Consider the following 16,088-nt stretch of genomic DNA (forward strand, 5'->3'; position numbering starts at 1 on the left):
AGAATAATGGTATTAGATTTATGTGGCCATGCCTACAAAGAGGATATTTGGCTCCTGGTAGGAAGTGAGTCACAGTATAGAGAGAAAGTGTGTGTGTGTGTGTGTGTGTGTGTGTGTGTGTGTGTGTGTGTGTGTGTGTGTGTGTGTGTGTGATTGTACTAACCCCTTCTTGTTCCTCATCTGCAGGCCGTAGAGTAGCAGAGTCTACGCCGACCTTCCTTTCACCTTCAGGGAGCGAGAGTTCCAAAATGGTGCTACGAGATGAGCAGCTGCTGCTGGAGTGTATTGCTGCTGGACTGTGAGTCCACACACACACACACACTCACACATTATACATATATACATATATATATATATACATATATATATATATATATATATATATACATATATATATATATATATATATATATATATATATATATATATATATATATATATATATATATATATATATATATATATATATATATATATATATATATATATATCTTTCATTAATTAATTCACCAAATGTGGCTGGTGTATATATATATATATATATATATATATATATATATATATATATATATATATCCCTGCACTTCACTGGTAATTGAAAAGGTACAGGTCAATAATGGATTCTGATGTGATGACTGACAATTACAATCAACTATGATTTTAAAAAGATTGTACACACCAGCCACATTCGGTGAATTAATTAATGAAAGAACTGAATTATGGCTTAGTCTGCCAATGTTGATTTGATTTCTGCACAGGGAATCTGTGAACTTGAACCTATCGTTTTCCTGCTGATGTAACTAAATACATCAAATTACAGTAAAAACATGAGGCTATTGAGTCATTTACATCAAACTCATTTATTCTCATGCTACTCCTCCCTCTGTCCTTTCCCAACAGTCCAACACCCACCATCAAGTGGTTTAAGAAGGGTGGAGACCTGCCAGGACGGAAAGTGAAGTTTGAGAACTTCAACAAGACCCTGAAGATTGTCAATGTGTCAGAGGAGGATGCTGGGGAGTATGTATGCATGGCCAATAATCAATTAGGCAGCATTCGTCACTCCATCTTTGTTCAGGTTAAAGGTGAGGACTCTACAGTATCCATGTGTTTTGAACAAATATATGAACTTGTGTTTGTGTGTGAGTCCATCATGCTCACCTGACAGCCTGATTCCACAGCGGCTCCTTATTGGCTGGACAAACCAACAAACCTGGTGCTAGCCCCGGATGAGAATGGGCGTCTGGTGTGTCGGGCCAATGGCAACCCTAAACCAAACATCCAGTGGCTGATCAATGGCCAACCTGTAGACAGTATGTATAACTAATATTTTTTAAACTATTCATCTTGTTTTTTTGTTTTTTTGTTTGTTTGTTTGTTTGTTTGTTTGTTTGTTTGTTTCTTTCTTTCTTTCTTTCAAGCATACATGTTTGTTATGAAACTACATTTTCCTTGTTAAATTTAGGGCAAAATTGTCATGAAGTTATAAACATAAAACTTAAAACTTTTGTTTTCATCACTAACCCCCAGGCTCTCCCCCCAACCTGAGCAGACAGGTGCTGGGTGACACCATCATCTTTCGTTCTGTGCAGATGGGAAGCAGTGCTGTCTACCAGTGTAATGCTTCCAACCAACATGGTTATCTGCTGGCCAACGCCTTTGTCAGTGTTCTAGGTAATTGTGAACAGACTAGTGACTTACACTGACTGGAACTGTTTGGCCTCTCTCTTTATGCTTTGATTTCACTCTTGAACCTTTTTGTATAGCCCTAAAATCTCTGTGAAGCTAAGAATATGAGGGCTGTGTTGCATGAATTCGTCAGATTCTCTTTCTGTAGATCATGAATGACAGCTGGTACATCTTGCTTTGCCTCTCATCCACACTCTTGTCTTATTGTATGTCCTACTCTCTTGTCACTTCATACATTTTGGAAAAAATGGGATTCTGTTTAATTCAATGTCAATATACTGATATTCAACTGTAATTAGTGAAATCAGTTTGACATTCATATTTTTTTTATTTAATTCAATTTGTCTCAAATCTTATAGGCCATTTTCACAGAGGACATGATTTTGTGTCACAGTATGAAAAGCAGAGTTATAAATAACAAAATGAATATTGAATTTGATCCAATTGCTCCTGTTTCAGGTTCTTGGTATTGTTCATGATAAATCACTGCCACACTGTGGTGTCTTGCTGTCTCATTTGCTGAAACAGAGGCATCGTTTACTTTATTATTAACACTAGTAACACTAAGTGAACACAGTTTTTATGGCACATGAAATTATTGCAAACATACTTGATGACAGGCACAGTCCCTGTATTTGATGAAGTGTCAAATGTGGGACCTATTCTCTGTGTCTTTGTAGACATGCCTCCAAGGATGTTAGGCCCCAAAAACCAGCTAATTAAAGTAATTGAGAACAACCGCACATTCCTGGACTGTCCCTTCTTTGGTTCCCCTCTGCCAGAGCTACGCTGGTGAGTATCTCATGTTTTCATGTCACTGAATTTATAAACCTATGAATTACCTATTTCAGTTTTTAGCCCTGACCATGCATCCTCTACCTGTGTAGGTTTAAGAATGGACAGGGCAGTGGGCTGGATGGCGGTCAGTACCGCGTTTACATCAACGGGACCCTAGAGATCAAACGGGCCAGATCAGAAGACGAGGGCACCTACACCTGTGTGGCCAACAGCATCCTGGGCACAGCTGAGAACCAAGTCCGCCTGGAGGTCAAAGGTCAGACATTACATCACTGCATTCACACTCATACAAAGCGTCCTGTTGACTCATGACTCATCATTCAAACTCACAATGAACTTGAAAGTTATGGCTAACATTTTGCATTGACACAAGGAGATGTTAATATGATGTGATTCTGTAATCATATTCTGGACCATCATGTGCAACAGTCAGCTCCAACAGGGTTTATAACTTTTGACATGGATTCCCACTGCATGTCAGAGCAGTTAGTTAAAGATGAAATATATGAAATATGAAATGATTTCCTTTTCTTGTGCCAAACAGCCTGCACTCCTGGATTACATTTCAAGCTCTTGTGCCTTTAACATCATTGCTTCATATTCATCTGGTTTGCTAAGAGTCACATTTGTATTGAAAATGCACACACTGTAAAAATATCCATTCTAACATTCAGGGTTGAACTGAACTGGCAAAAAAAATGTCATGTGGTGAGCTTATTTGTCATTTTTTATTTAAACTACAATTTATCCATCCCTGACTCCCACATAGTATTTCTGACAGATTTACTTACTGTTATTAAGTATACTTTATAAGATTTAATTCATTTTTTTCAGTCCAGGAAGTGAGGTGTTGCACAGAGCATGTCAGGGGGAATTGTTGGTTGGAAAGCTCATGACATTGGTGCCATTCTTTGTATTGCAAAAGGATTTTCAGATGCAAATGTGTTGTTTATCGAAGTACAGTAAAATTATCTCACCTCTGAGCAGTTTGTGTTGCTGTTTTCAACAGAAAAAGAAAAAGCCTCAAAGCTGTGTTTTTGGCCTTAAAGTCATATTGAAGTGTTTAGTGTGTGGTTGTGCTACATATGTAGCACCTCTGATGTCAGCCATCAGGCAAAGCTTCACCTTTCACTTGGTTTGATTTCCTGGATGGATCTAAATATGCAACTTTATTTAGTATTTGTGTGTGTGTGTATGTATCACTTCAACTCAGAACAAACTCGTATAGTCCGAGCCCCGGAGCGCCAGTCAGCCATCAGGGGCTCCACAGCTCACTTTGACTGTAAGGTGAAGTCTGATCCTAGCCTTTCTGTCACTGTGACCTGGACTAAGGACGACAAGCCTCTCCAGCTGGGATGGAGGTAAGAACCACGCTGACACTAAAACATTTCTAATACCCCAGTGCTGCATCTATTAAACCATCAAAATTATGTCACAGTCCCCCTAATCAAAACAAGGATTGACTAGAGAAATACCTCTGCAGCTTGTTCATTTTCATTTTGCTATTGGCTACTATCGTATTTTACCACCACCAGTATGACTGTGTGTGAATGAATGGAACCTGGAACCCTGTCAGGTGCTTTGGGTGTCTTGAAAAGTGCCATATAAATCCAATCCATTATAGTTACATGGTGGGCTATACCATATAGCCGGCTAGTTTGTATACTACAATTTACTTTATGTTTGAAATATTGATATGTTTTCTGTCAACTGCAGTTAAGATTACTTTACAGTGTAATATAGAAACATATTTTCTTGAAAAATACAACATGAGGTATACATATAGTACAGTACAGCAGGAAATAATTAGCAGCACAAGAGCAAGTCTCAAAAAATGGAGACAATAATAAAGAGATATTGGAAAGTGTAAAATAATAACAATTTTTCAATAACAATTTGAAAAATAAATATTATTAAACAATCATAAGATTCCTGCCAATAAATAGTAATGTGTTAAATTACAGAGTTTACTATTGAGAAGAGTATTGATGCATAATCAAAAATGAAAACTCATTTGCAATTCTTGATGCTGCATGTTGCTGCTTATATTGTTCAGAGGAGTATGTTTTCCTTTAGATGTCGACTCTAACAACATTGAACAGTATATTCTATGAACCATAATCTATAGCTATAAGTTGCAGGCTAATACCAACAGGAATGACAGATGCAATATCCCCTTTGCAGCTCTTTATTAATCTTTTGTTTGATTAGAAAGCGTAAAATAAAGCACCGGGTCGTACACAGCCTAACAGGTTTGTACAACACGCCTTTTATTTTTAGAGAAGGTGGAATTATTTGAAGTACATGTACAACAGAAACAGAGGATATGTTACCTTACAGGTAACAGCTGCAGGGCCTTTTGGCTGCCGATGGTCAGACAGTGAATTTAGCCAGGACAAACTGTTTTAGCAGTCAGAACAAGAAACCACAGGCTCTTCTACATCTGTAGGTGGCTGCATACTGCTTCATCTGCAACTTTATTTTATTGTGGAGTCAAACAGCATAGAACTATGGTGACTATGGTGTAAGTCTGATGTTTTACTTTGTAAGCTGTTAACCACCAACACTACATGTATGGCGGGGTAAATTTGGGTCAAATATGTTGCAGATAGGGAAACTAAGGTTTAAAACACAAGAGTAATATGCATTGCCCTTGAGAGAAAAAAAGAGCAGACACTGAGAGAGAATCTACTTTTAGAGTGTCTTTTATGCACTGTACAGTTCATATCTGTTTTTTAGATGTACACCAACAGCTCCTTTCTCTCTGTTTGTCTTCTAGGCTGAGGAAAGATGACGAGTCGCTGACTATCCCAAATGTGAATGAAGGCGATGAGGGAATGTACACCTGCACTGTTAAATCTGACATAGACCAGGACATGGCCTCAGCCCGCCTCACTGTGTTAGGTACACTCACATACAGATCAGTGCTGGAACAAAATCTTCTCTGAGCCCAGTCAGTCCCATAGGTCACAGTCACTTGTTTTAACTGCAAATTATCCATCAAACTGTATTCACTTATGCATTTTTCATGGAAAAACCTTTTCTTGAGTTTCTTGAGTACTGCAGTCAGTTTAATGTAGGGAAGTGAAAAGTTATTAAAAGTTAGTGAAAGTTATTCTGCTATAGTACTATGAACTACAAGAGTATCATTTGAATTAGAGTTCTCAACGGGCCTGAAAACTACAACCTGACCCGGCCGACGCAGCCCGACACACCAGCATGAATTGTCTGCCCAAACCTGGCCCGAACCCGACCCCCCGTGCATCTGCATTGTTTTCCTCATACACTTGTTATCATAATCAGACAGACAGCAGACGGAAATTCAATAGGCATGAGTACATGACGCAGCTGCGTCAGGTCTGCGTCTGCCCTTCCACATGAAGCAGGCAGCCAGACTTACTCTCACACGTGAATAGCAATGATTCACAACAAACTACATATAATTTACAACCTGCAAGAAATGTGTTTTACGAAATGTGTTTTACAAAAAAGGAAGCCCGAAGTCAGCCCGACCTGTTGAGAACTCTAATTTGAATTATAGGGAAGGAGAAGTAGGTTGTACATTATGTTAAGTTACCAGCACTTTAAGGTTACATATGATTCCCTCTCTGACATACACACACCCACACACAGACCCCCCCAAAGACACACACACACACACACACACACACACACACACACACACACACACACACACACACACACACACACACACACACACACACACACACACACACACGCCTTAATGCTAATTATAGTCTTAGGTATTTATTGTAGTTGTCCTCAGTCTGTTCCTGACACTGTCCTATTTTTTCAGCTCCTTGCCTTCAAAATGGAAATCATGCATGTTTTATTGTTGCTACAGTTTACTAAAATTCTTACCTAGCTTAGCTTTAACTCTACTGACTCTCATAGATTCAACAGTTTGCATGCATCGTACTGAGGTACTATTGGTCATTGTAGAAAGTGCTGCAGTGCATCTCTATTGCAGACCCAGTTTGAACATCCTGTGTGAACTTTGCTTTGACATTTGAGACTTTTACACTGGCAGTAAGTCTCAGGAAAAGGCTGTACTTGTGTACTTGTACTTGGGAAGTACTATGTGAAAAAAAAAACATGTATGAAGCCTTCTGTGGCTCCAGAGGAAGCTGAATGCAATCTGAGAAACTACCTCCACTGATGTCACTGAGTGACCTAATTGGATCGTTGGTGTGGTAGGTGCCATGTTTTAAAAAGCAGTCCACTACTCTATTAGTCTAGTCTGTTGCACTCCTGTAACACTGTTGGACAGTTTTTAAACAAATAATAGAGCAGGACCAGGGATATTGCCTTTTTTAGTCCACACCCTCTTGTTTTCCCCTTTCAAAACCTGCCACCTACATTACCCATAATGTAACTAGCCAGTGCTGTAGTACACCCCAAGACACATGAACCTACTTTAAAGTGTACAATTGGTTAAGTTACCCTTTAAAGAAGAGAACTCATAAATACCTAAAATTTCCACTATTTGGTATTTGGTATACGTACCTCCTGGGTTCACAGCGTTGACTTTTTCTCTTGGAAAATGAGAAACTGGCTTAGCTTAGTGTCTCATATCCAACAGTCAGTACAGAAGTCTCAGTGGTAAATATGATGATTACATGATTGTCTCAAACTGGAGTTACTGAAGCTGATTTACGTTAATACGTTGTGTACTAAATGACATGTTAACCATGGTGCTCCCTCACTGTTGATTTGCTAGTAGACTAACCTGCAAACTTTAACCTTTATACCCACTTCCTGGTCCTGCCCCACAGAGGAAGCCTCCCTCAACCCCTCAGTCTCTAGTGCCTTGCCTCCAGGTAACACACGGTGGAAACTTTTCTTTAATCCCTCTTTTTCTTTTCTTTCCTGTTGATTTAGTCCTCTTATTGTTCTATCTTTTGTTCTCTGCTTCTCTCTCAAGTTGTGCTTGTTATATCATAATATTCAATGAATTTTTTTCTCACAGTGTTTGAGAGAACATTGTTTTTAATGCACAATGGATTTTGATATGCATACATTACAATCCATCATTTCATCTCAAAATGTTTGTCCAAATTGTTCATAATGTCCGGTTTCGTGTATAAATCCAACTCAGTCCAAGTTGTTTGTTATTGTTTTTTTTTTGTTGTTGTTTGGTTTGATATAATTTCTTAAGTGAAAATGTTGATTTTGAAACTCAGCTGTGTTTCATTTAGAGGCTCTGTTAGCTGTTGTAACTAAATCAAATAGCAGAAAATGAATGAGACGTCAGTATGAGTGACCTATTTTGCAGCATGCCACTTTTTTTGTCTGCTAGTAGAGTGCAATATGTATTTTTCATGTGTAAAATGAGTGTATTTCCTGTTTATCTGTAGACCGTCCTGAGCCCCCCATGGATCTGGATCTATCAGACCCAGCCGCCCGCAGTGTTCGACTCACCTGGATCCCAGGAAATGACAACAGAAGCCCAATCACACGTCAGTGTACACACTATTATAACTGTATTCTCTCACATCCCCTTGATGGCTCCAAAAGATTAAACACAGAATCACATCTTGTGTTGAAGGGATACTATATTTATGTATTTATGTATTTAAGTCTTGCTTTCATTCACTTCTCATCTACTAACGCAGCATTTGCAGTGAGTACAACATTTAGGGAGATTGCATGCTAAAAGGAAAGCTAGAAAGGTGAAGTGGTAGAGTGTGTTTCAGGTCACCAAGCTCAAGAAAGAAATTATAATGTACTGTGGCCGAAATAGAAATACTCATTAAAGTGCTTAATTTCTTCAGTCTATCAGAGAAATATGATTTTGGCTATTACTCAGAAAATGATAATTATGATCTGTATTTATAGGAAGGTTTTTAAAATTAATGAATTAGAGGAATTAAATTATACCAGACTACGCGAAGCCACAACTGCAGGTGGTTCATCACAGGATAAAGTACTGACTTAGAGAACCTGCTGAACCTGTCTCATTTACACAGCTTTGACAGGAAGTAGTCTGCCGTTTTGTCAAGCAAGTTGTGTGTCTCTGCAGAGTTCCTGGTCCAGTTTGAGGAGGACCACTGGGAGCCAGGCAGGTGGCAGAACCTATCCACCTACCCTGGAGATCTCAATTCAGTCATCCTGCAGCTGGCCCCCTTTGTCAATTACCAGTTCAGGGTGATTGCCATCAACTCAGTGGGTCAGAGTCAGCCCAGCCGCCCCTCACCACGATATAAGACCAGCGGAGCTGGTGAGGAGCACCACACACACTCATCTGAAGACATGTGTGTTAAAAGGCGTATAATGATGTATTTCACTTTAAGCTTATGTTTTTATATCTTCTTTTCTGCAGCCGGTTGAACGTAGTTTCAACCTACTTTACATGAAAACTGTGATTTTGTTCATGAAGGGCCTCAGCTCCTAACTAGCTCCAAAATTAAATTTTTTAAAGATATGTTGGTGATACAGTTTGTAAGATATCTCTGACCTGTGAGATGGTGGATGTTTGGTCTTCGAAAAAACTACAGTTTTTCAAAATAAGCTGGAGAACATTCTAGAAGCCGCAAGACAGAAATCCTTAGGTCATAATCTCTCAATTTGGACTCTGGGACTGTTGGAATCTGCGTTCGACTTAAGTGCTTATTTTGTTATTAAAACAAGCCCCAGATGCCATTCCCAGAGGTCTTCGTGGATGGGGCTCCAAGAAGGACAATATGGAGATCACTTGGGAGGTAAGACAAGTATAGGGGATGACATTACATCTTGTAAATGAAATTCACTGACTGTTAGACATTACTGTAAAAAGGAGAAAATAGAATTTGAAAGTAGTTGGAATACTTACTGAGGCCATGTATGCATATTTATTTTTCATATTTTTTCTAAAATCACATTCAATAAACATTTTTAACTGAAGAAAATTGTTTTGGCCCCACCTTACAAACTAGGCCCAAAAAGAAGCATGACTACAAAATGCTCTCTACACCAAATGAAAAATAAAGAAAAGGTCCACTAGTGGTCAACAAACTAAACCCTTTTACAAGATTTGACCTTTTTATTGATGAAAGACATTCCTCTTAGCCAAAATGACTGCATCTTGTTGTTCAACGGGTGTTCACATTGAGCTTTTCATTCCCAGCCTCTGCTTGACCTTGAGAGAAATGGCCCAAACCTGCACTACAACGTGTGGTGGAGACTGAAGGATTCGGGGGATGAGTGGAGTAATGTGACCACGATTGGGTCCAAACATGTCATCCACAACACAGAAACCTATGTGCCTTATGAGATCAAAATCCAGGCTAGGAATGAGTTTGGAGCAGGACCTGAGTCCAATGTGGTCATTGGGTACTCTGGAGAAGACAGTAAGTAGATACATACAAGATATCAGTTTGTGAAATCAAATACTACCGTTGATCTTTGTTGATCAAGGTTGATTACAGGCTTTCAAATTTTGTGTGGGAGTGTCCTGACAGAGTCATTTAGGACATGTCTGAGTTTAAGAGTTTTTAGGGCCACTTCGGAGAGCAAAATCATTCCTGTGAGAATAATGTAAACATATTGACCAGGGAAAACAGACAGATTGAAAGAGAAGTAATCAATCTCTCTCAAACTGGAACGACCTGTGAACAGAGGTGGTGACCTAAGACATTACTTACCACCAACCTACAATGCAGCACTGAGTTCTCTCCCCAGACAGCTTAACAACCATTCATACCTGGGCTCAGTAAAGCCCTACCAACCTACATGAGGAACACAGCTCTAAAACTCAGAGCTCACATGTGCCCTTACTGACTCTAAGGACACTCCCACACAAAGTTTAAAAGCCTGCAACTTCCCTCCAGTTAGTTAGAACCGAGTCCAGTTGCCTACGATACAGCATTTATAAGAAACATTGATCTTTGGACTAAGGCTGATAGATATTACACTGTGTGGCCCACTCTGCCCTATACCCGGGTTACTAGAAGGTCACACAGATTCGTTACACCAATTTTTAAAGAGGACGTGAGACGGACTTCCAAAAATACCAAATTTTATTTAACAATGATTTGCTAGACTTAAAGGAGCACAGATATGTCACAACCTGAGTGTTCCACAATATTTTTCAGAAAACAAACAAAAAAAGGAACAGGGCTAAGACTTAGCGAGGTGGGCAGAATAAATCAACTCAAACCATGCAAAACACTACAAACCAAATCACCACGTGCCACAGCAATATTAAGGGATGTGAGATGGGGACCACCACCAGGGAAGTCTGCCACACACTGCACCAGCTCCTGTCCTGGAAAGAAAAGAACAACATTACATGGAGGGACACTCAAGGTTGGAGTTGCAAAATAAGTGATTAACCCAAACAAACAAGCAAACTCAAAACAAAATAAACCAACAGAGGTTGAGGTGGGGCTGAGAGTCCAGCACTGCGTGGAAAGCAGCCACAACAGGAGCCCACAGAGGACTGTGAGAAAAGGACGGCGAAGACGAGGCGACTGCACCAAGGATGGAGGCCATGAATGGTTTTCGTTTAGATAGCCGCTGTGGTGCACGTCCCCGGGCTTGCAGTGCAGCCTCCCACGGAGCACAGGAGGAGAAATGGAGGAACCACTGTGGCTTTAACAGCTACAGCAGGACAGAGAGCAGAGAGCAAACAACTTTTAGCATAGGTGACAATATAGACGCTGCAGTAACAAAATCACGGGAGCTGTCGCATCATGACGTTCCATGAAATTTCACAAAGTAACAGCACCCATGCTTACCTTGAAAATGACCACAGATGAAGCTCTCCAAACCCACCAAGCAAACGGAGCACGCCAAACAGAGCCCTGCCAGATGAACGGCAAGAGAAAGTGTGCCCAAGGAGAGAGCAGTAATTAAACAGGTGGCACCAATGTGCAATCAAGTACCGGTGATGCTGATCGAGTGGGGGTGGAGCAACACTCGACCTGCCACACTTGGTTGGACCCAGAAGTGGAAAACGAGGCAGGAGTAGAGTGCAGGAAGATTTGTTGATACTTATAGTATACTTACTTATAATATTTGCAGGAGAAGTTGCAGAGAAACTCCAGCTGGAATGTGGGGTGTTGAAGGAGAGGTTGCTCACTGTAACTCTCAGGTTGACAAAACATAAATCCTCCAAAGTCATAAGTGAATCATTTCACTTTCTGTCATTTTAAGCCATTATGGCATTAAATTGACTTGTTTCTGAGCCCCTCTGGAAATGTATCAAGAGATTACAGAGCTGCAGTAAATCAAGAGCAACTTCAAGTGGCAATTGTAAAGTTTTATTCGTCAAAAACTTCTTTTGCTCATACAACAAAAGGAGAAAGGTAAAATAGCAAAGTTGTAGAACTTGCTGCCTGTTCATTTGAAATTTGCAGCAAACTTTAGCACCTTTAAAAGAGCAACCACATCCTGGTTAATTCAGCAACAAACCTGTACATACCTAATGCTTTTAAATGTGTGCTATGTTACATCATGGTGTACACAATTTAATGCCTCTTCCTCTCATTGTTTTAATTTCTCATTCTAAAGCACTCCCAGTGACATGTGTTGTAAATTATCTTCTGCTCTAAACACTGTGTTTCTTGCATCGGGCAGCTGTTTTCAGTTTATCTATGCATCTTGTATCCATCCCTGTGAAATAAACCACAAATAAATGATGCATTACAACTAGGCAAATTGCAGTTCCTGCGAAAATACAGTGTGTTTGCTAAAGGCTGAAGCGAAATCTGCTGAACGTACTGCTGAAAAGCTGAAAAGGTTGAAAAGTTAAAGGCTGAAAGAACTTAAAAAGTTGAACATTGATACCTGAAGAGTTTCTGTAGCTGAACGTGAAGCTGAATGTATAAAGAAGCTGAAAAGGCAGAAAGATGAATATCATAAAAAGATGAAAAGATGAAGTCGAATAATTGAAGGAGATTAAAAGGCAGAAAGATGAATATCTGAAATGGCTAAAAAGCTATAGAGTGGGCTGAAAGAGCTTAAAAAGGTGAAAAAAGACTGAAAAGGCCAAAAAGTTGTAGTGTAAGAGGGCAGAAGAGCTTAAAAAAGTGAAAAAAGGCTGAAAAGGTGAAAAGTTAAAGGCAGAAAGAGCTTAAAATGGCCGCACGTATGCTGCAGCAGGAGGCGAGCCAAAGCTGAAAATGACCCCATAAGAAATGAATGGGAAAACGCCTCCCAAACTGTGATTTTTGAAAAAACTGTGATGGTTACCACCAAAATATTTGTATGTTGAGTTACAGGAGGAGTTACTGAACGCGGTCAAGTCATTTATATTTCTAGAGAGTGCAAAGCGAGGGCATAAGAGCAAGAGAACAGGTACCGTCTGCTCTCCTCCAGAAATTAGGCTCAAATTTAACATTGCCGCTTATGGGCTTGTCGCTCTCTGGCTTCTAAATCCAAAACTGTGAGTCCTACATCTGAAGTAAGACCATCAGCTGAAAGCCAACAAGATTTCCTACATTTATATGCATACATTGTCTATGTGAAGTAAAAGATGTGGGATCCAAATCAAGCTGAAGAGAATTTTTCTCCCATCTTTCCAGCTGCTCTACACTCTGGGGTGCAGCAGTTGATGATGTCACGCACTCTAGCTGACTAAATACACACCCATTATAAAATCAGAAGACGGGCTGAAAATCCTTCAAACTAAGGAGCTGTCCACACCAGCCTGGTTAATTTTGCAACCGTGAAGTTATGCTCCCGTTTTTACTGTTCTGTCCACATGCAATCGTGCTTTTGGAACACTGAAACTGCGGTCTTTTGAAACCGGGATCCAGGGTGAGGTTTTTGGCCGATTTGGATTTCATCGGTTGCGTGTGGATATGACAACCACGAATATTTCCGTTGCTTACGTCAGAACTGAGCGCGTGCCTTTGTAAATATTAAACACAATGCAGCAATGTAAACACAGAGTAACAACAGTTAGAAGGTGGTTAGAGGTTGTTTAACGATCTCAAACTAACCCTTGGTAACCAGCTCGGTCCAGACAAACGATTTTCCCTTGTGATTCGCCATTGTTGTTTATTTTTTGGTATTTGCCGTGCTTTCCCATTCTGGTTTTAAACTATTTTGATTGGTTGAAACAGCCTTCCTGTTTTACATTACATCGCCACCCATTGCTGTGGCATATGTATAACACGTATATACTTGGTGGTGGATTTACGGTTGCTTGTGCGCAGAGTTATTTTTATTACACCCCTTGTGTGGTTATGTTTTTTTATTTAACAAAACCTTGGTTGGAAAATTAACCGGGCTGGTGTGGACAAGGCCTAAAACTGTGATTATTTCAAAACTGTAACAGATATAAAAATATAAATACAGGTGAATACAGGTCCAATAGTTCAAGATCTTGTGACTTTTAAAATTGGAATGGTGTCTCTAGTCAGGGGCCTTGAACTGGGGGAAAAGTGGGACTGATTACCAGGGCCCAAATGGAGGAGGGGGCCCTCGAAAGGCCTGAAATAAAAATGTTGTTTTTGCTTTATTTTTTTTTCTCAGTAATTAGTGTCATAACTAACTTAAAATTGGCACAATAAATCAGATGAGACTCTGTATTAAAAAAAAATAGTGGAGGCTGTCTGAGGCCCCTCTCCCCCTTTACAGTACATAATGGTTCAGTCCACCCCTGCAGCTGCAGGTGCAGAAGATGCCTCTCCAAACAGCTTAACGAGCGGAGTGGCTGCTACTCGTCAAGACATGTCTTTCCCCAAGAAAGCAATATCAGATAGCCTTAAACGAAAGGAAAAGGTGGAAAGGGAAAGAAAGCAAGGAAAGGGAAGCCAACTCAAACTTCTTTCAGAAGAAAAGTGAGCACAGTTCACAGCTAGCACAGTTTAAGAACTGTTAAAGCTAATGTTAGCAGTTGTAAAGATTGAAGGCAGTCAGACAGCCATGAGTCTAGCTCAGTATCAGCAGCAGCTCGTTCCTATTCCTCATCGCATCCCTCATAAGTGCTGACTGAAAGTTTTCATTAAAGTAATCATTGCCACAGTTGGTAGTGTGAATGTCTCTCTCTCTCTCTCTCTCTCTCTGTTTGTCTCTCTCTCTCTCTGTTTGTCTGTCTCTCTTACTATCTGTCTGTCTGTCTCGCTCTCTCTCTTTATCTGTCTGTCTGTCTGTCTCTCACTGTCTGTCTCTGTCTGTCTCTCTCTCTCTCTCTCTGTCTGTCTGTCTCTGAAAAAAAACCCCAAACTTTTTCCATTGAAAGTGGATGAGACCAGGCGAAAAGATGGGAAAAAAGATTTCAAAAACCAACATCTCTGGCACACGTTGACCTAGACACACCATTCAAACTTTAAAATGTAGATACAACTCCAAGTCCAACGTGATATTCAACTTTTGCTTTGCTTTCATAGTTTTTTCGTCAAGGGGCAAAGCACACAGCCCACTCTCGCGATTTCCCGGTGGGGAATTGTCTAGTTTGTTGTTATTCTAGCTTAAACAGAACCAAACCTTTCCAACTATTTACACATACTGTGTCCCTTTTTGTGCATTCAGAGCCCACCGATGCTCCCACTGCCCTGCGGGTTTCAAAGGTCGAGAGCACCACGGCGAACATCCACTGGAAGCCTGTGGCTCTGAACTCAGTACAGGGAGAGTTCAAGGAGTACAGAGTGAGTCTGGCTTTTTTTTTTTTTTTTCTAAAAATTAGAACTGACTGATGAGTTGATCTAAAAAATACTTCCAACAGTTTATTTAGTTTAATCTCCTTAGCGTCTTACCCACCTTCCCCTTCTACCTCCCAGCTGTACTACTGGCGTGAGTCGAGTCTGGTTGCAGGTCTGGTAGTCAGTAAGGAGAAGAAGACCAAAGGTTTCTTCAGCACTGTGGCTGAGCCGTCAGGGATCCTCAGCGACCTGGTGCCCTACTCTAAATACAAGATGTTCATGGTTGTGGCCAACAGCCGCTTTGAGAGTCCACTGAGCAACACGGTGGAATTCACCACCAAGGAGGGAGGTGAGGATGCACCCAGACGAAGGTTATACGCTTTAAGATTTATTGCCTTTCAAGATTTAGTTAAAAATACCTAAGAAAATACAATAAACAAAATATGATGTAATATTAGTTTTACAGCTAAGTGAACACAATAATGCATCACTAATTTTACTGTAATAATGTGCACAGACATTTTTTCTGAAAGATACCATTCTGCATAGTGAGTACCTATAGATTTGTTACTGTGAGTATGTTTCGATGCTAATATGTTTGTACTTTAACAGAGGACTCCTACACTGTGGTAATGTTACTTTTTCTTATGCACAAGATCTGAGTTCAACATCTACTTGGACTGGATGTTTATGGAGCCAGAGATTTTTTGGTGCCAGCATCTGTGGTACTGCATTATAATGCCCCAGCTTTCAACCATGATGGAACTAGCTCAGGCAAAATAAGATTCTCTTCTCCTCTGTCCTGGACCCGTCTTATTTCTACTCATTGTTTATGTGATTTTGTCTATCTTCCTGTGTATGTGTGCTTGCAGTGCCAGATGCTCCAAAGTTTTTCAGGATAAACCGTAGAGGTTTTGACACCCTCCAACTTGAATGGGGCAAACCTCTCGAGCCCAATGGCATTCTGGTTGGATACCTGTTAAAATACCAAACAGGTGAGCAGTTCTGATT

General features: G+C 40.2%; 1 protein-coding gene and 1 long non-coding RNA gene across 18 annotated transcripts in view; one reads left to right on the top strand and one right to left on the bottom strand.

Moving 5' to 3' along the window:
- nfasca (neurofascin homolog (chicken) a) overlaps positions 1-16,088 on the top strand; it is a 148,446-nt gene that overhangs the window by 104,520 nt on the left and 27,838 nt on the right. For 12 of the 17 annotated variants that reach the window (XM_037100917.1, XM_037100918.1, XM_037100926.1 and 9 more), the window contains 16 exons: positions 187-298; positions 901-1,085; positions 1,182-1,313; positions 1,531-1,674; positions 2,370-2,481; positions 2,577-2,743; positions 3,701-3,848; positions 5,267-5,391; positions 7,284-7,328; positions 7,866-7,967; positions 8,531-8,728; positions 9,139-9,209; positions 9,614-9,836; positions 14,968-15,083; positions 15,216-15,426; positions 15,950-16,072. In XM_037100917.1, the coding sequence (XP_036956812.1) occupies positions 187-298; positions 901-1,085; positions 1,182-1,313; positions 1,531-1,674; positions 2,370-2,481; positions 2,577-2,743; positions 3,701-3,848; positions 5,267-5,391; positions 7,284-7,328; positions 7,866-7,967; positions 8,531-8,728; positions 9,139-9,209; positions 9,614-9,836; positions 14,968-15,083; positions 15,216-15,426; positions 15,950-16,072 (2,214 nt within the window). The remainder of the gene's footprint in view (positions 1-186; positions 299-900; positions 1,086-1,181; positions 1,314-1,530; positions 1,675-2,369; positions 2,482-2,576; positions 2,744-3,700; positions 3,849-5,266; positions 5,392-7,283; positions 7,329-7,865; positions 7,968-8,530; positions 8,729-9,138; positions 9,210-9,613; positions 9,837-14,967; positions 15,084-15,215; positions 15,427-15,949; positions 16,073-16,088) is intronic. The other 5 variants (XM_037100922.1, XM_037100925.1, XM_037100932.1 and 2 more) reach the window with 1 other exon arrangement.
- Positions 10,488-11,382, bottom strand: LOC119021030. The gene is made up of 3 exons (XR_005075465.1): positions 11,226-11,382; positions 10,860-11,088; positions 10,488-10,753 (listed from the first exon to the last, which is right to left on the bottom strand). It is a non-coding gene; the product is annotated as an uncharacterized LOC119021030 (long non-coding RNA).

This window comes from Acanthopagrus latus, chromosome 6 (assembly GCF_904848185.1).
Source record: "Acanthopagrus latus isolate v.2019 chromosome 6, fAcaLat1.1, whole genome shotgun sequence".
In the NCBI taxonomy this organism is placed as follows: Eukaryota; Metazoa; Chordata; class Actinopteri; order Spariformes; family Sparidae; genus Acanthopagrus; species Acanthopagrus latus.